This window comes from Aethalodelphis obliquidens, unplaced genomic scaffold (assembly GCF_003676395.1).
Source record: "Aethalodelphis obliquidens isolate GAN/ISIS:26980383/991018 unplaced genomic scaffold, ASM367639v1 scaffold19, whole genome shotgun sequence".
Taxonomy (NCBI): domain Eukaryota; kingdom Metazoa; phylum Chordata; class Mammalia; order Artiodactyla; family Delphinidae; genus Aethalodelphis; species Aethalodelphis obliquidens.
The window spans coordinates 14,564,119-14,583,251 of NW_020837963.1; the positions used below are offsets into that span (position 1 = coordinate 14,564,119).

Sequence of the window (19,133 nt, forward strand, 5' to 3'; positions counted from 1 at the left end):
CCTAAAGTATCTGAATTTTAAGAAAGGCTAACAGGCAAATTTTAACATAAACATCCAAGACTTACATCTCTGCCCAAGAAATGGCACCATCAGTTCCAAATGCAAATCCCCACTGTAGGGATCATATCTCTGGTATGGAGCTGTGACCTCCTAAGAGACCTGCCCCCTCTGCAGATAACAACAATAAACTCTGGACAAAACAGAAGCAAACAACTACCTGATGATTCTGGAGAGTTAAAGCAGACAGATTTAGGAGGAGAGCTGAAATTTTCAACAAGGGACTGACAGAGGGTAATCTTCCTGCTTTTTAGGGCTTTATCCTGTCTGCAGATCACAGTTGCCATGTGGAAGTTAAAAGTCTGAGAGAAAACCTGCAGTATTTTTTGGCCTGGTCAAACAGAGGACAAAGCCTTGGGATCCAGAGTCATGAGAAACTGAGAAGGAATCCTGGAAAGGATAGTGCTAGAGAAGGAGAGCCCGGAATTTTGTGTAGAAACTCTGTCCAAGTCTCTGGTAACCCCTAACCCATGTGTGTGAGAAGCAGATCCAAAACATCTCAGCTAAAGACAAAAGGGGCTGAATGAAGACTTGAGCTGCCACTTCTACAGGCCAGTTTTCACTTTTTGTCTAATCAAGTTAACTGTCTGCTAAAAGGAAAATATCAATACTCTTTGGACGAATATATCAGGATGCAGGGTCTCTACAACACAACGTGTATAAATGTGACCTATTCTCAAGGGAAAAGACAATCAATGGTGTGAACTCTAAGATAACCCAGAGGTTGGAATTATCAGACGCAAACATATAACTATGTTCAATGATATAAAGGAAGATATACTTGTAATGAATGAAAAAGTAGGAAATCTCAGCTCTCCATCTCTCCAGTCTCCATCACTTTTCCCTTCCCTTCTCTCCCAGCTGGTTTCTAAGTAAGCTTCCCTTTACCACTTCCAACATCAGTGTATGTTAAATCAGAGAGCAAGAATTAACCAGGGCCCTGGGAATCTGCAAATCTCAAGAACTTACCAAGATATTTTGAGTTGACTATAATGGTTAAACTACCATTAAAAATACTCTTCTTTGTAACCCTAAGAGAAATCAGATTCAAGGTTATTCTCATCGCAATGTCATTCTGACTCATTTGCATTTGGATATGCTTTCCAGGTGGAACAGAAAGGGATTAAGTTTAATAGGATCTACCAGCTAGGAACTGCATATCACCTGCAACCTATCATGCCACCTGTGTTAACATGTCATCTGTATATACGAATCAGGGGCACAAACCACTGATGTGGAAAATCAGGCATTATCTGTGTCTTAAAGTAAGTTTCCACTTTCATCAAATGGCTAGAACCTTCGACCGGACTAGACAAGACCTTCTGTCTCTAATAACAGCATTATTTTCTACTTTTGCAAGTCAGTGTAATCTTACTGGTCAAATCAATTTTTGTGAACTGGTCTGCTAAGTGAATGACCACTCATAGGAGAAACTTAAGCAATCTCTTCCCCAAGCTTTAAAATTTTTATTACTTTATACAATTTATAAACATCACATCTAGTACGAGAACATTCTGATACCTAAGTGGGTTTAGCAGTATTACCTCATTCCTTCCTGTAACATCTCACTTGCAGCCCAGATGCAGCAGATAATCCTACTTCCAAAGCAAAATAAGTGGGTTTCCATTATAAAAACAATGGCATTTGGGATGCTCCCAAAGCAGACTTGGGTGAAATAGCTAAGCTCAACCCCACCCTCAACAAAGGATACATTTGCCTGCCTGTACTTGTCCACTCAGTATATATTATTTTATAATCTCTCATTGACATATTTTATGTTAAAAGGAAATACTTATGTGTGTGTAATTTACTGGTATGAGCGATCTGGGGCAACGTCCAGAGTCTTCCAGTTAGACCTAATTCCCCAGTATCTGCAACCACAGTGTAATTTTACATGACAGGAAAAGCCCGTGGGGTATAAATTTATGATGATTATTATTTGTAACAGTGGTAGAAGACCTACCATTACATTCTATGAAATAAACTCTGCCTAGTTTTCCATGGTTTAAGAAAGTCCAAGTTCTAGACTTCCCTGGTGGTGCAGTGGTTAAGAATCTGCCTGTCAATGCAGGGGACACGGGTTCGAGCCCTGGTCCGGGAAGATCCCACACGCCACAGAGCAACTAAGCCCGTGGGCCACAACTACTAAGCCTGCGCTCTAGAGTCCACAAGCCACGACTACTGAGTCTGCGTGCCACAACTACTGAAGCCTGGGTGCCTAGAGCCCGTGCTCCTCAACTAGAGAAGCCACCACAATGAGAAGCCTGTGAACCGCAATGAAGAGTAGCCCCTACGTGCCGCATCTAGAGAAAGTCCGAGTGCAGCAACAAAGAACTAATACAGCCATAAAATAAATAAAATTAATTAATTAAAAAAAAAGAAAGTCCAAGTTCCTAACAACCAAAAAGAAAACTGGCTTAACAGAGCATTCATTAAAATTTCACGGATATTACTTACTGTATTACTTAAGGCTGTCCTACAGAAAACTATAGGAGGAAGCAGTGTGCTAGATGATTCGAAACTCGAGTGATTCATGAGAAAGTTGGATGGAGGGGCAAAACATGTGCTTTTGATACACCAAGTATAACACCACGTTTAAACATATGGTTCTATTTGTTTGTTTCTACCTAAGTGGCACATCTAAGGTACTGCCTCTGAGATGTTCTATGGCATTTTAAAGTTCATGCAAATGGATGAAATCCTTATAATCTGTTTTTCTACATCTAAGACATTAAACTTGGGCACTCTAACCTTCCTGAGCATTTCAAGGGCTTGGGACCATGCACACAGTGGAGCCAAAAGTCACCTGTCATTTCCTTTTTATGGAATTAAATAACACAGTGATTTGATATGCTTTCAAGAGGCTATGGAGCTCTGTCAGAAAATCTGAGCTTCAGGATGGACATGCTTCATTTAAATATCTGCTCAGCGAAGAATTAACTTCCCCTTGGCTGGTTTTTGATGGTTTTTTTTTTTTTTTTTTTGCGGTACGCGGGCCTCTCACTGCTGTGGCCTCTCCCGTCGGGGAGCACAGGCTCCGGACGCGCAGACTCAGCGGCCATGGCTCACGGGCCCAGCCGCTCCACGGCATGTGGGATCTTCCCGGACCGGGGCATGAACCTGTGTCCCCTGCAAAGGCAGGCGGGCTCTCAACCACTACGCCACCAGGGAAGCCCCCCCCTTGGCTGTTTTTTCTTAACTGCATAACTAACTCTCTCTGCTCAAGAGGAGGAGGTCGGAGGCTCCACTGTACCCTCCCGGGAACACGGCATTACTTTGCATATTAAACACCCATCAATCATAAATCACCACATAAACAATGAAATAGTCCAAAGCATCACAAATAAACACTGGCCATACATGTTATACTGTTTCAGAGATTACTTACAACATAATTCACGTATAATGAAGCTGAGCCAGCCAAACTGAAATCTCCTCATTATGCAAGCACAGACACTTTTTAGATCTAACTGCGAGCATGGCTGTGCGGTTATCATCTTTTAGAAAACAAACTAAGACAGGAAAAGCTCATGTGGAATCCGGGGAGGCACTCCTTAATACGCTTCACGTTGTCACAACGTGGTTTTTCCAAATGCAAATGCTTTTCTCATTTCTTGGCAAGGGGAAGTGGCGATTAGATGGTTGTTACATAGAAAGGGTGACATCTGGTAATCAGGAAAGTCTGTGGATGTTTCCCCTGGGTGCCCCTGAGTATTAACACACATTAAAAAATCATAAATAAAAACTATGCAGCCAGAAATATATCTCACCAGCCAAGTGTGTGTGAAAGCTTTTGGAAGGAAAAACTAAATCGGGAAAATGAAGATAACAGAGATCTCATCATCCAACTGTCTGCTGTGAGTTACCAGATTCTCGAAAAGAATTAAAAAAACACCACCACCACTGCCTACAGAATTAGAGGGCCAGAAGAAGGGACCTCAAAAGGTCAAGTGAGCTAGTAGGCAAGATGTATTTCAACACTTGCTCCAAGGCAACAGTAAATTTTCCTAAGATTTACTTGAGGTTTCCTTTGCACAGCTGCCTAGACATGCACCAAATATACCAGGCTTTTTAAAACATGAGAGAAAGAACTACACTTTTTAGAGAATTTGGTGCCAAGCTAGATGGAGCAAAGGCTTTGGAGTTAAGCAGACCTGGCTTACAATTCTGCCTCTGACCTCTGAAGAGCTCGGGATGTGGGCTTCCCTGGTGGCGCAGTGGACAAGAATCTGCCTGCCAATGCAGGGGACACGGGTCCGGGAAGATCCCACTTGCCGTGGAGCAACTAAGCCCGTGGGCCACAACTACTGAAGCCTGCGCGCCTAGAGCCCGTGCTCCACAACAAGAGAAACCACCGCAATGAGAAGCCTGCGCACCACAACGAAGAGTAGCCCCCGCTCACCGCAACTAGAGAAAGCCCGTGGGCAGCAATGAAGACCCAACACAGCCAAAAAATAAAGAAAATAAAAATTTTTTTAAAAATTAAAAAAATTTTAAAAGAGCTCGGGATGTGACCTTGGGCTCATTTCTTAAACTTGCTGAGCTCCAGATTCTTCACGAATAAAACATGAACAATAAAATTTGCTTTATAGGATTAACAAGGATTATAGATAATAAAATAAAGGTGCCTAGAACGGGTCTGGTTTGGGATCAGAATGGTGTTCTAAGTCGCAGCTTTATGAACACAGCAAGAAAACAGCAAAAGCAACTCTTCCCAGATGCTTTCCTCTCATGACTCATCTCTTTCTTCCATTTCTTAGTCAACGGCGGATGCCATCGCTTCTTCCAAAAACAAGAGAGAAGGGGAAGGGGGGGGAGGGAGAGAAACTGCTGATTTCAAGATGATAGAAAAGTAACATTTTTGTCATCGTCTTCTTTCACCAGTTAACTCCAAATAACAAGGGGAACAAGAAATAAAATGCAAACTCATATCCCATGGATTTAGGAGACCTTTCTAACTCTGGACCATAACACGGTTGTCCCTCAGTAACTGCAGGGGCTTGGTTTCAGGGGCCCCGATATACCAAAATCCACGGATGCTGCAGCCCCTTATATAAAATGGCAGAGTACAATGAACACAGTTGGTGCTCCATATCTGTCCATAGATGTGGAGAGCCGACTGTGCATTGAATATTTATTGAAAAAATCTGTGGGCTTCCCTGGTGGCGCAGTGGTTGAGAGTCTGCCTGCCGATGCAGGGGACACGGGTTCGTGCCCCGGTCCGGGAAGATCCCACATACCGCGGAGCGGCTGGGCCCGTGAGCCATGGCCGCTGAGCCTGTGCGTCCGGAGCCTGTGCTCCGCGATGGGAGAGGCCACAGCAGTGAGAGGCCCGCGTACCACAAAAAAAAAAAGAAAAGAAAAAAATCTGTGTATTAAGTGGACCTGTACACTTCAAGCTCATGTTGTTCAAGGGTTAGCTGAATATGAACATAGCCTGCGGACAGAAGGATGGGAAGTGATTTTGCAAAGTGGGATAACTTCAAACCTGAGGGCTTCTAGAAGAGGTGATCATGGAGAGACCAGCCAACCTACCCTGCAGAACCTAGGTAAGCCGTCGAAACTGGAGATGCCAGATACTGAGGAAAGTGGAGGCCAGAAGAAAGCAAGCTGACCTGAAAGTCTCATGAGAAATTAGACATCCTGTTCCCACCTCAAACCGAAGAAGTTAGCCTGATACCCTTTGCCTACTGGGCAAGAGGCAGAAGGTATATTCTTTTGGAAAACTGTACCCAAGAGGCTCCAGACTAGGATACCAAGTAGCACCTAACCCACCCACGAGTAGATAATTCTGCCCAGGCACACAGAGTTCCCAAATGTTTTTTAAAGAACCCTTTCAGATACATGCACCCCAGTGTTCACTGCAGCAATACTTACAATAGCCAAGGCATGGAAGCAACTTAAATGTCCATTGACAGATGAATAAAGATGCGGTACATAAATACAAGAGAATGTTACTCAGCCATTAAAAAGAATGAAATAATGCCATTTTCAGCAACATGGATTATCATAGTGAGGGAAGTAAGTCAGACAAAGACAAATATCAGTATGATACAGCTTATATGTGGAATCTAAAAAAATGATACAAATGAACTTATTTACAAAACAGAAACAGACTCACAGACACAGAGAACAAACTTACGGTTACCAAAGGGGAAAGAAGGTGGTGGAGGGAGGGATAAACTGGGAGTTCGGGATTGACATATACTCACTACTGTATTTAAAATAGATAACCAACAAGGACCTACTATACAGTACAGGGAACTCTGTTCAATATTCTGTAATAACCCAAAGGGGAAAAGAAGTTGAAAAAGAATAGATACATGTATATGTATAACTGAATCACTTTGCTGTACACCTGAAACTAACACAACACTGTAAAGCAACTCTAGTCCATATAAAATAAAGATTAAAAAAATAAAGAACCTTCCAATTTAATATTTCACTCCAAGATAGTGAAGCCCTCCTGGTGATGCTTCTAAAGGCAGACAGATGGTGGGTTCCTCACATCCTCAACTAGTCAGTCCTAAATGAAGACAGATGAGACAGAGGAAGCGTAGAGCCAACTTACATCGTTTATTCTTACCAGCCCAACCGCACTGTGGTATGCCCGAGCTGGGGGGCCCATGAGAAACTTCTGCCAGGAAGAACACAGACCACGGATCCCTTGGGGCTAATATTAAAGGCTTGAGCATCTAATAGTGGTCCTGGATCTTTTGGTCAAGCTCCTTAGAGTGAGGAAGCTTTCCTCTCTTCCTTTGAACTTTCTTCCTTTGTGGAAACTTTTATCGAGCTTTGCACAACTTTGTAGGAGCTACTAGAATTCCTTTCACACCAGATGACCTGAGAACAGAGCCCAACGAAATGACTCACCTCCCAGCTAGACATGCTTGGTTCCAGCCTTTTAACCAGAAAATGCTCCTCCCAGGCAAATGGAATAATATCATGTTTACTATGGCATCAACAAACTAACAAGCCAACCCAAACAAACCTATTTATTCATCTACATATAAGCTTGTTACCGCCAAATCTCAGTGACGATATTAAAAGACTCCTATGGAGTATTTTAGGTATAATCTGCTCTTCTATGCACAATTACTGGTGGTCAAAATCAAATGAGGAAAACAGTTAGTGGTTCCGCAAAACAAAACAAAACAAAACAGAGTTACCACATGATCCGGCAATTCCACTTCTGGGTATGTACTCAAAAGAACTGAAAGCACACTCAAGTAGATATTTGATCATAGCAGCATCTTTCACAATAGCCAAAGGTATAAACAATCCAAATGTCCATCGACAGATGACTGGATAAACAAGATGTGGTATATATACACAACAAAATATTATTCATCTTTAAAAAGGAAGGAAATTTCGACACAGGCTACAAATGGGTCGAAAATGTCAGTTTGGGAAGATGAAAAAGTTCTGGAGGTGGATGGTGGTAATGCTTGCACAACAATGTGAATGTACTTAATGCCACTGAACTACACATCTAAAAATGGCTAAAATGGTAAATTTTATATTATGTATATTTTACCACATATACACAAAATGATCAAGTGAGGAAGGAACACTGTTGAAGTGATCCCTTTAACCATGAACACCCTGGTCATGGTTTCATGTGGGTTTTAATTGTGTGAATTACAGAAAAATTAATTTCTCTAAGCGCGTGTGAAAAGGTTATTCTCAGATGGAGTTAAAGTTATAACCAAAAGGTATTTATCCTCCAAGGCTGCAAGTGATAATTTATTCATTCAACAAACATTCATCGCGCACCTACCCAAAAAGCAGAAGAGCTGGTAGTTAGGACCCTGCTCCTTGGGGATGTACCACCTGGGTCTGAATCCACGCACCACTGCTTTCCAGCTGTGGGGCCTTAGACAAGCGATGTAAAATCCCTCTAACTTGATTTCCTTCTGTGTAAAATGGGAAAGTAATAGTACTCACCTCATTGGCTTGGTGAGAGGATTTCATGAGTTAATAAGATGCAGCTTAGGACCGTGCTGGCATATGTTAAGTCCATTGGAAAATGTAGAAGGAAATGTGGTTTTCCTGCTGTGTCCTCACTGTGTTGGCCACCTTCAAGGACCCTGGAGCCCTGCAGAGGCGGGACGTGTGGACAAAAGCCCCGGCTGCAGGCTGAGAACACGTGCAGGCACCTTCACGTGATATGCCTGCCAGCGTCTCCCTATCTCCCTGGTAGATCAGTGTTCCTCAGACCCCAGGGTCAAGGACTTCAGCCAAGGGCTGACTGGAGTACAGGGCTGACGTTAAAGAGATAAGAACTTGGGATTGATTAACTTCCTCTTTGCAACGATGCCAACACTAGACACCCCAGCTCCCTTCTCACACATTTTTTCCTCCTTCCTTGCCTCCCCAAATGAGTTTTCTACCTCATCAACCCTCGTTATCACCTTGTTCGCTGACTGCCTTTTCCCTAATCAGGTGATAAGTTGATCATTTCTGAAACATAATAAAAAATTATAAAAAATGAGAAAAGGTAGTTTGGTATTACCTTTGTGAAAAACGAAATAAAACAAACTTGTATCTATGTATATGCTTATATATACACAGGTGGTGAAATTTTTACAGTGAAAATGAAGACACTGTGTATTCGTGGTTCTTTTCATGCGGGTGAGCTACAAGAGGGTTCCTCATATTCGTTTTTGTGTGTTTCCGGATTTTTCTGTAACGACCAGGTACTGATTTTGTATGTAATAAGAGAAAATAAAATAATAAAGGGGTCTTTAGAGATTTTCAGGGTGGTCTGGTACATTTCTAACGCCAGGCTTGACAACAGTTTCAGAAGCTTGTGATTTTGAAAGTTGGGTAAGGAGTCACGTTCGGGAATGTGTTTGAGCAGATAGGCACCCAGCATGACTCGCTTTACCCAGAAACTGAGCAGTTATATTTTGGACAAACTGGACCAACTAGGTTTCAACCCAACTGCTTTTGACCAAGTCACCTGGAATCAATATACAGTATTTATTAAGAAACTGCTTTAGGGATTTAGTGTGCTATTTAATAGGATGTTCATTCTTTTTGCACCTCAAATAACTGGTGTAATAGGCTTGCCTTAGGGAGGATTTTAATGGAACCATTTCCCCCGCTTGTGGGACACATTTAAACCAGTGCAGCTCTGCTCACATTTGTTCCCACGGTTGCTAATTTTCCGAGGCGCTGATAGCTGTGAATCGTGTCCTACTCCGTGGGTCGCTGTCCATGGACACAGCCTGGAAAGTGGAGATTATTCCTTGCAGCAACGTGGTTCATCGTATGTACTGACACTGTAGGACCCAAAGCCCTAGTTGTTGATTTATTTTTATTCTATTCTTAACTCTCTAAGCATTCTAGAAACACCTCAATGTTATTAGTAATATTCTAGGGTAGCATTCATCAAGAAAATCCTATCTTCAGGCACTAAAATCTTCATGATAAATGAAGCAATACAAGTCATCTGCGGTGGTTTCCAATGCAGTCCAGAAGTTTCCTGACTGTTCCTCCTTCCTTCTCCTCCCACTCTGGACTTTCTCTGCAGTTTTGTTTCCTCACTCCTGTCGCTTTGGTTATTTACTAACTTCTTTATTTATTGAAGTATAGTTGATTTACAATGTTATATCAGTTTCAGATGTAGAACACAGTGATTCAATATTTTTATAGATTATATTACATTTAAAGTTGTTATAAAATATTGGTTATATTCCCGAATGAATATAACACACTCTTTTCTCTTCTTCAAAGGTGGACCCAGCCTCAGGATCTCAACTCTCACCTCTCTGACACCTAAACTGGAAACTTCCAGGCAGCGAAACTGCCTTCATTTTGCTTGCCTGTATTTTCTAAGGTTTGTATAATCATCAGGTGTTACTTTCGTAAAGAGAAGACGTTATATTTTAAAATTCAGAGGAAAAAGTTAACTTCTCACTGCCAGTGTGGGATAGAATAGCACCCTGGAAGGAGCCAGAGCTCAAAGGCAAATAACCCATAAGCCTGTTTCTAAACATTGCCTCCTTCTTTCCAAATGTTCTTTGGTCCACAGGGCTTGTTTTATTTAAGATGCGATCCTTCTCTAGAATTTCTTCGAGGGCACTAATGAGAATTTCTTTAAAAATTCTTTCCAGTTTCTAAATTAATTCTGTTTTGGGACTTCCCTGGTGGTCCAGTGGTTAAGACTCTGCACTTCCACTAGGGAACACGGGTTCGATCCCTGGTCGGGGAACTAAGATCCCACATGGCACGTGGCCAAAAAACAAAACAAAAAAACCCAAAAAAACACCCCACAATTAACTGTTTCACTGGGGATAATATACTCTGCAGGTCCACGGGCTCTTCTCTTTAAAAGTTTTCAATTTTCTACTGACTTTCAGACATCTACGTCTGACCCTGGAACAATGTGGGTCCGCCTATACGAGGATGTTTTCCAACAGTAAATAATACTACAGTATTCCATGATCTGCTGCTGGTTGAATTCTCGGATACAGAGGAACCAACTATAAGTTACAGGGGGTTTTTCGACCGTGTGAGAGTTGGAGCCCCTGATCCCCACGTTGTCTAGGGGTCAAGTGTATTTATACTCATAAGCAAAGGCTTGGACCGGCAGCTCACACAGACCACCCCCTACCCTTACATGGGCTCATCTCCTCGGTGGGTGCACCACAAGGCTAACATGGGCCCACAGAATCCTGCGGCTTACCTCGGGCCTGGGTGTGGTGGGCAGGCAGGGTTGGCCTAAAAGTATATATTGCCTTCTAGTTTTTTCCCTAGGAAAAGCCTCAAATTAACCACAACAGCTGCATTTTCAGAAAGTCATGACTGAGGCAGAGATAGCTAGCTGTTCCCCCTCCTCTACTTGCTCTTCTTCTTCTTTTGTTACAAAACCCCAAATTATAGCTGGGCACATAACCACCCAGAATGAAGGAGCCATTTCCCAGCCGCTCATCCACCACGTACGGCCTTGTGAATAAGCCCGGCCGGGGGGATGGGAGTAGCCTTGATGCACACAGCTCTCAGGCGTCACCCTCAAGCGGAAGGGGTGCGACCCTCCCCCTTCACCTTCCCACGAGTGCCGTCTCGGACAATGAGATCAACACGTCAGCAATGGGTGCATCACACACACGGAGGTAAGCCCGCGATGCCGCCCAGCCACCATGAGCTAAGGACGCCTGAACAGTCTCGTGCAAGAGAAACAAAATTCTATCCTGTTTAAGCTATTATTGTTGGTTTCAGTTATAGGAGCCTCGTTCCTGCTCCCACCCACCTTCACCCCCCCAAAAGCTAAAATGACTGAAGGAAATAAAGCCAGCGGAGAAAGGCTACTGAAATGCGAAGTTAGTAACCCAAATTGCGCTTAGAGAAGACACAGCCTTTTATTCTGCTCAGCAACTGTGCATGGAGCCCTTGAGCCTTATGAAATGCTGACCCTTGAAATGTAAATGTCTGAACCTTCCTTGTAAATTACCCAAAGCTAAAGAACTCTCCGCTTTCACAGGGCTACGATCCTTCTTTCCACACAGTGGGTAGAGTTCACCTGGGTAGAGTTCACCGGCGCTGCTTGGCCCCCTTTCCTGCACTTCACCATGTAAATGAGGCATTTCCAGAGAGAGCTCGGTACAGGAACACGTAAACACAAGTTGCTGATTCACACTTCTGCCTGGGGTCAGTCACTTGGGAATTAAATGAGGAAGTCTTATTAGAGATCTTACTTGTAATGTCTTTGAAAAACAGAAGGGACCCGATTAATCATATGACCTGACATATCCCATAGCTCACACACATAAATCCCTTATGGAAAACAAAATACAGCTGACATGACTTCAGGTCTAAGTCACTGGAGGGAGAAATTCACACAACACCAAAAGCCGGATTGCCACCTGCAGACCATTTACAGATGAGAGCAGGGATCTTCTATTTAAGATACCGAACTACATAAATAATGATCCAATGTCCCATTACAAATTTCAATTCAGATTAGTTCAGAACTGGAAACATTAACTTTGACTTAATTCAACCACCACTTAATTGAGAGCTTATTACACACCAAGCCAAGCATTTTCCATAGATTATTTAATTCTCATAACCACCTTTTTCTTTTTTTTTTTTTAACAGATGGGAAAGCCCAGAATATTTAAGTGACTTGTTCAAATTAGTAGCTGAGCTGGACATGAACCCAGACTGCAGGCCTCCAGAGGCCACCTCTTCCCTGACCTGGGTGTTACAGAAGATGTGGGTGTTACAGAAGATGTGGAGATGATTAAGATTTAAATGTGGTCCTTGAAGATAACGAACGTGGGAGAAATATATATACATGTACACACAATTCCGCATAACACAGGACAGAGCATTCAAAGCACCGTAACACGAGTAAAATGTATTCTCTCGGTACAGAGGCAAGAGTATGAAGTCCGTTTCAGGGGCTGCAGAAGTGTGTGGCCCACTGGAGTGGCTCCTGTCCCAGAGGATGTAGCAGGCCCCATATGAAGGGGCTCCCACGCTCACTACCTACCAGTCTTGCTTCTCCAGCTTGGTCCCCAATCCAGCTCCTCTGTCTTGCAATCTCAGCTTCCCTCTGGGAAAAAACGTCCTGTCCTTGGCTCAGGATATCCTCAGACAGCCTTTAGGCTGTGCCTCCCGACTCTCAACCTTATTTAATAGTAGGTCAGAGAGCCACAGTCTAGGTCCAGTTGAGACATTGGAAAGACAAGGATGCAGGCACAGAAAGGTGTTAAAAAGGCTACTGAAATATTTCAGGCAATAGATTCAGAAGGGCTAAAACAGGGCAGTGCGAATTGCAAAATGGGAACAGATTTTAAAGAAACGTTGGAGGAGTATCTATAGGATTTCCTAACACACTGGATGTGGGGAAGAAGGAAAACAGAGACATCCAAGACTAGAGACTGATTGTAGTATAGCTGTCTGGAGGATGAGGTCACCATTAACCAAGGCAGGTTAAATCGGAAAAGAGCTAAATACAGAAGTTTCTATAGCACGAATTTGGGGAAGACTAGAAGGTATTAATGACATTCATTGTGGACATAATTGTTTAGGATGTCTGAGGCCTTACACAGCTCAAGCGCATGGTGAGGGAGGAGGTGTGCTAGAGACGGTCTTCAGAGGGACAGGTGAAGAAGATTATTGGATTAAAACGCGCGGGGGGCTTCCCTGGTGGCGCAGTGGTTGAGAGTCCGCCTGCCGATGCAGGGGACACGGGTTCGTGCCCCGGTCCGGGAGGATCCCACATGCCGCGGAGCGGCTGGGCCTGTGAGCCATGGCCGCTGAGCCTGCGCGTCCGGAGCCGGTGCTCCGCAAGGGGAGAGGCCATAACAGTGAGAGGCCCGCGTACCGCAAAAGAAAACAAAAAACAACAACAACAAAAAAAATGCGCGGGGAAGGCGTGTGCCAAGGACATGATCTGGGGAGACCTCCTCCCGGAAGAACTGGATCGAGAAAGGAAGCCAGAGAGACAAAGAGAAGGACTGGTGAGAGAAACGCTATCAAGGAAGCTGACAAACTAGACATAAGCGCTCAAGCAAATCACTGCCTCACTCTGGGTCTCTGCTTCCCACTCCGGGAAACAAAGGGCTTTGGACTAGGGTGATCTTTAATGTCTTCCCTGGATTTTACGGTGACGAAAATGTCTGTACCTTCATTGTGGTCACATGGGTGTATACTTTGTCAAAACTCATAGAACGGTCCACTTAAAATTGGTGCATTTTATCAAATGTAACTTATATGCTCCATTGAGGTTGATTAAAAAAAAATCCGTCTCTAAGAAATTATCCATTTTATGCAAAACTATTAATGGTAGTATGAAATATTCCATTTATGAGTATTTTTTCATCAAAGAAATATGGTTCAAAAACTGCATACCCTTAATCCCACCCCCCCCACACACCCCCAGAAAAAAAAACAAAACACTACCATGAATTACAAGAACTTGTTTTAAGAAATCAGTCCCTGATCATTCCGGATGTTCGTTATGAGTGAGCAGACATCTTGAAGTGTTTTGCAAACTCATGGGAAAGTAACGAGAACTTCCGGTGGACTCTCAGATGTGGTATGTGTGGTAGGTTTTGCAGGACAGCCCAAGAACCATGGGAAGCAGTATGGCAGCGCTGCCTCTGCTGGGACCTACAGCTCAGTAATGACCTCTAGACATTCGAGTGATGGCTCGCAGAAGTATAACACGTGTGGGTCAACACACAGCTCAATTCGATGACAATTTCTAAGGTGCAGGAATGGATGTTCCTGGTGGAAGGTATTTCCACCTTTAAAACAACTTAAACTCCTTGACGGCGGAAGCATCACTTAATTAGAAGGGAGAGCTGCCCACACCCCTGTATTGAGTCTATTCTGGAGTCTGTCATTTATTATGATTCCTTTCCTTGTTTGCAAATTTTAAGAGGTAGTGCCTTAGAGAAATAAGTATGATCTGTGACAACAAGGTATAGTTTTTGGCTCTATGATAAAGGTAGCTCTACAGAGAATACCTTCGGGTCACGGGAGGACATGTACGTCTCTATCATCATACTCAGTCTGTCTCCTCTAAGTGATCACGAACTCCTCCAAGGCAGGAATCGAGTCTTAGTTTCCTTGAGCACTTAGTCCAATGTCTGAAAGACCACATATTCAACACATATTGGCTGAACTGAACTTGGCCGGAACTCTTTCCTTGGGACACTGTTTATAAGTTATGGGTTATGGCTTTATCTTCCCTTTCTTTTTATCTTTCCTGGCCTCCTGTGGGCTCTCATCCTTCCTTCCTTCCTCCTTTTCTGTATTACAAGGTACAGAAGGAATGAGGCTTTGGCAGGAGTAATGGGCAGAGAGTAAGGAGTGTGTAACTCCAGTAATGTTTCTTGCATGAAATAACGACAAATCAGTTACCTCCAGGGGCCAAAAATATTCAAGTTTATCTGGAGTAAATAATATGTGCTCTGCTGTTTGTGATCAAGACCTGGGAGATTCAGATAGTCTAGGCAAGTTGTCCAAGACTGTTCAGTGATGCTGCTGGAACCAGCATTCAGGGGATGCATGGCAACTCGGCCACCCTGTCCAGACTGAGGTGTCCCAGGACGTTCATTCTCGACCCTTTCTTAGTGGCAACGTAGGCCTCGGCATTTAGGAGGCCTGAATGAATCAAAACTATTAACAAATACAAAAACCTGGAGACACTGAATGGTATCATAGTATGGACAACTCTTTTTTTTGGCTGCTTGGGTCTCCGTTGCTGCACACGGGCTTTCCCTAGTTGTGGCGAGCGGGGGCTACTCTTGGTTGCGGTGCGCTGGACTCTCATTGCGGTGGCTTCTCTCGTTGAGGAGCAGGGGCTCTAGGCCTGTGGGCTTCAGCAGTTACAGCACGTGGGCTCTGTAGTTGTGGCATATGGGCCCTAGAGCACGTGGGCTCAGTAGTTGTAGCTCATGGGCTCTAGAGCACAGGCTCAGTAGTTGTGGTGCATGGCCTTAGTTGCTCCGCGGCATGTGGGATCTTCCCAGACCAGGGATCGAACCTGTGTCTCCTGCACTGGCAGGTAGATTCTTAACCACTGTGCCATCAGGGAAGTCCTGGACAGCTGTTTTGAAGTCAGGCAGAACTGGGTTTGATACCTGATTCCACCACTTCCTCGTTTCATAAATACAAGTTATAAACTTACACTTCAGTTTCTTCTTCCGAAAAATGCAGTATCAATATATACATTGTTAGGGTTATTTTGAACACTAAATTAGATGGATAAAGCACTTGGTATAGTTCCTCTTATATAGGAAATGGCCAAGAAAGGGACAATGATAATGAGAGCAGCAGTAACAGTAACTGGTTATTGTTGTTGTTACTCTCTTCTGTCTTCCTTCAACATATGGAGTTAAAGGATATAGTAAATGAATATTTATATGTTTTGATGAAGCCCTGTGAAATACGGGAAAGCCTGAAGTTAAACAGTATGTTAGTTTACACTGAATCAACTAATAATTGAATGTTGACCCTGGGAAGTAGAAAGAATCATAAGATAAAAAGAGCTTACACAATCACTTGTATAATCACTTGTGTAAAGACACAGAACATAAGAAATGTTCAACCACAACATGGTCTTTGAAAATAATGAAATGCTCAAGATGTCAAAAGGCCCTCAAGTCTGCCCCAAATTACCAAAGGACAGGGCCGGCGCAGCCTGGGGTGGTCTGGGAATTGTGTGTGGAGTTGGACTTGGATCTTACAGGATGATTAAGTTGTATCTTGACAGGGAAGAGAATGGAAGGCCACCCAGGGCAGAGACAGGGCAACCAGAAAAGCATGCAGTGGTGTGGGTTATCTTGGCTTTAGGAACGCAGCACAGAGATTTTTGTTACACGGCAGTAGACGGCAATGCCTTATTAGCTAAACCCTCAAATTACCCCGGTACCCTCGAGTCAGAGAGGACAGTCACTGCTGTCCACAGGCCCTTTCTAGGGAAAACCACTTTGTCCGCGCTTGCTTCTGACTGGGTGGCCTGGATGGTCCTACTTCGCACCAAGAGGCAATGCTCTTGCCCCTCTAGGTGGAGAAGATTGGAAAGGGGCACCTGAACCGTGGGCGCCCACCCCAGGGCCAGCCCATTTTCTGACATTTCCTCCATCCTGACCCCTGGCATCCTAACCACAACTCCTTTCATCCCCGAGATCAAGTGGCATTTCAGTTCTCTGTAACCAAGATCTTGTTCTTTCCCAGTTGTCCTGGTAACACAGCAAAGATCCAGTTTTTGGAAGTCATAGTATAAAAGGCTTTTGATTTGGGGCTTAATTCCAGGTAGGGTTTCCACAATGGCTGTGTTTTTTCCAAAGAACAAATTTCTGTTTCACGGACAGAAGTCACTCCCTGGATGGTGACAAATATAAACATCTTCATTAACCTGCAGACACAGCCCTTATCACACATGAGCACTGGATTCTGTCAATAACAGTTGAACCTCCAGGTGTTTCCGGCATTAGTGAATTATTTACTGGCAACCTTGAGAAGGAGTTGTAGGTTAGGTTTAAATAACGGGAAACCAGCTGTACCAGGCAGAGCAAAGAGGAGCGAGAAAGCGTGTTTCATAAACGTTTTTTCGTTAAATAACACGGAAGTTCTAGTGCCTCTGGCCATGTGAGCGCATAATTCACTGGCAATGCCCCGTGCTCTCTGTCTTCTGTTTGGCTTTCCCTGGGGTCTGGCTCTTTATTCCACACAAAAGAAACCCTTCTGTGGGCTCCATTAGAGAGACGTGATAAGACACACTCAGATGCATCGCTGTTTCACGCAGCTGACCCCTCTTTGCTGCTGTATCGTTAACTGACTCCCTCCTCCAGATCTTTGAAACGCTTTCTAATCTGGTCTCCTGATGTAATCTCAGAGCAAGGAGCTCTCAGAAGTTGGAGAGCACAGTTTTTCTTTCCTATCCGAAGTATGGCATTTAAGATAAAGAGCAAATAGTGCTCTGTGATTAAGCGATACATGTAGCCTTGAAAACCTGCCATGGCAGCTTTAATGTTGCGTCCTCACACAGCCCAAGCCCTGCCAGGATGTCTAAGGACAGAGGATTCATTTCACTTAACTCTAGGGGACAGCAGACAAGAGGCCATGGGAAGAACTGGGCACCCAAGGAAGATACCACTAGTTTAGGGCACTGACTGTAAAAAGGATGGCGTTGAACTCAGAGGAGTAACTCTTTGATGCAATTTCAGGCACTATGATAAAGTAAAGAATCCCAGGCACCGTGATGGGAGTGATGCTTCTGTGATAAGGGAAGGAGTGGAGAATGTGTTCTGATATTTAATGAATGACACTAGGTAAGCAACTGTCTTCTCACGCTGGACCTGAGGTACCACTTCAACACTGGGGAGATCTGGAGATCTGTCGGGGGACTGGAGTGTTTACGTGCGGTGGCAAGATGGGGCGATGGTGGTGGGAGTGCAGGCGTAGACCAGAAGGGCCTTCCCAAGGAGCCACCACTGCTGCTCTGGGCACTTTCCGCTTGGCCAGCATTTTTCTGGCACCCTGGGGGTTTTGGACTGCTGTGCAGCAGGCTATTGGGGGGTGTATGTTATGGAATTAGGGTCCACTTCTAGGTGCCCCAGTTCTACAACATAGGGCTTAGCCCTCCAGCAGGGGCTGCCCTGAATCAAGAGAGAACTCCCTGGAGAAGGGAGAAAAACTATCCTGAGGACCACCTAGACCCCCCTCAGGTCTAAGGATGCCCCTCAGTGCCAACCTGAGCCCAGCTCTACTCCACAATTGTGCTGATGGGACAGATGCTGACCAGCTGGACCCAGAGCACAACCCTCTCCCATAGATCCTGGGAGACCACCCGAAGTGTCAGTTTCTCACCTCGTGACTCACTCTGGAAGACGGCCATTGTGATACCCCCCCCCACCCCCTTCCGTATTTCCGGTCGCAGAGAAGGCAGCTCGGACAGCAGTGGGGACCTTCCGAAGGAGGTCAGGCAGGTCCTGGGTAGGGGATTCCCCTTTGGCTTGTTGGCTCCTTTCTGCTAAAACAGACCACGACTCTAGTTGGCCATGATCTCCTGAGGATCCTCCTGGGTGGAGCCTCCCAGCAGGTGTGGGACCAGGGACGATAGCCGGCTCCATCCACAAACTGCCAAGATGCCCTAAGTCCCCATCCCATCTTCCTAGGGAGGAGGCTCTGCCTGGACCCACCGTCTGATAAAACCTGGAAGTGGGGCAGGGTTGGCCCTGCCCGCCCTTCCTCCAAAGGCTGTGCTCCCACTGCCGTGGGGTGGGGGGGGGGGGGGGGGGGCTCCGCCCCGGGATGGCAGAGCTGCAGGAGGGTATTTGCTGTGGTTGGTTCCCAGAGTGAGTCACAAGCTGAGAAACTGCCACATCCTGTGGAGTTTCATCAAATCCTCACGAGGAGCAACAGGACAATCTGTGATTATCCCCCTCTCACAGTGGAGAAACTGAGTCCCAGAGCTCAAGAATCTGGCCCAAGGTCATACCGTGAAGAAAGGTTAGAGCCAGGACCTCAGTCCCCAGAGTGTGAGGCTCAGAACGCTCGCTCAATTCAAAAGATCTGAATGCAAAAAAAAAAAAAAAAAAAAAAAAAAA

At 44.6% G+C, this 19,133-nt stretch overlaps 1 protein-coding gene across 3 annotated transcripts in view; it reads right to left on the reverse strand.

Annotated features, from left to right (window-relative positions):
• The window catches only part of CCBE1 (collagen and calcium binding EGF domains 1), a 234,985-nt gene that overhangs the window by 42,461 nt on the left and 173,391 nt on the right, over positions 1–19,133 (reverse strand). Inside the window, exon 1 of one of the 3 annotated variants that reach the window (XM_027118667.1) lies at positions 6,629–6,865. The exons of the other annotated variants lie outside the window; for them this stretch is intronic. Within the exon in view, the coding sequence (XP_026974468.1) occupies positions 6,629–6,630 (2 nt within the window). The 5' untranslated portion in view covers positions 6,631–6,865. Of the gene's footprint in view, positions 1–6,628; positions 6,866–19,133 lie in introns of those variants that run through there. 3 annotated transcript variants of the gene reach the window in all.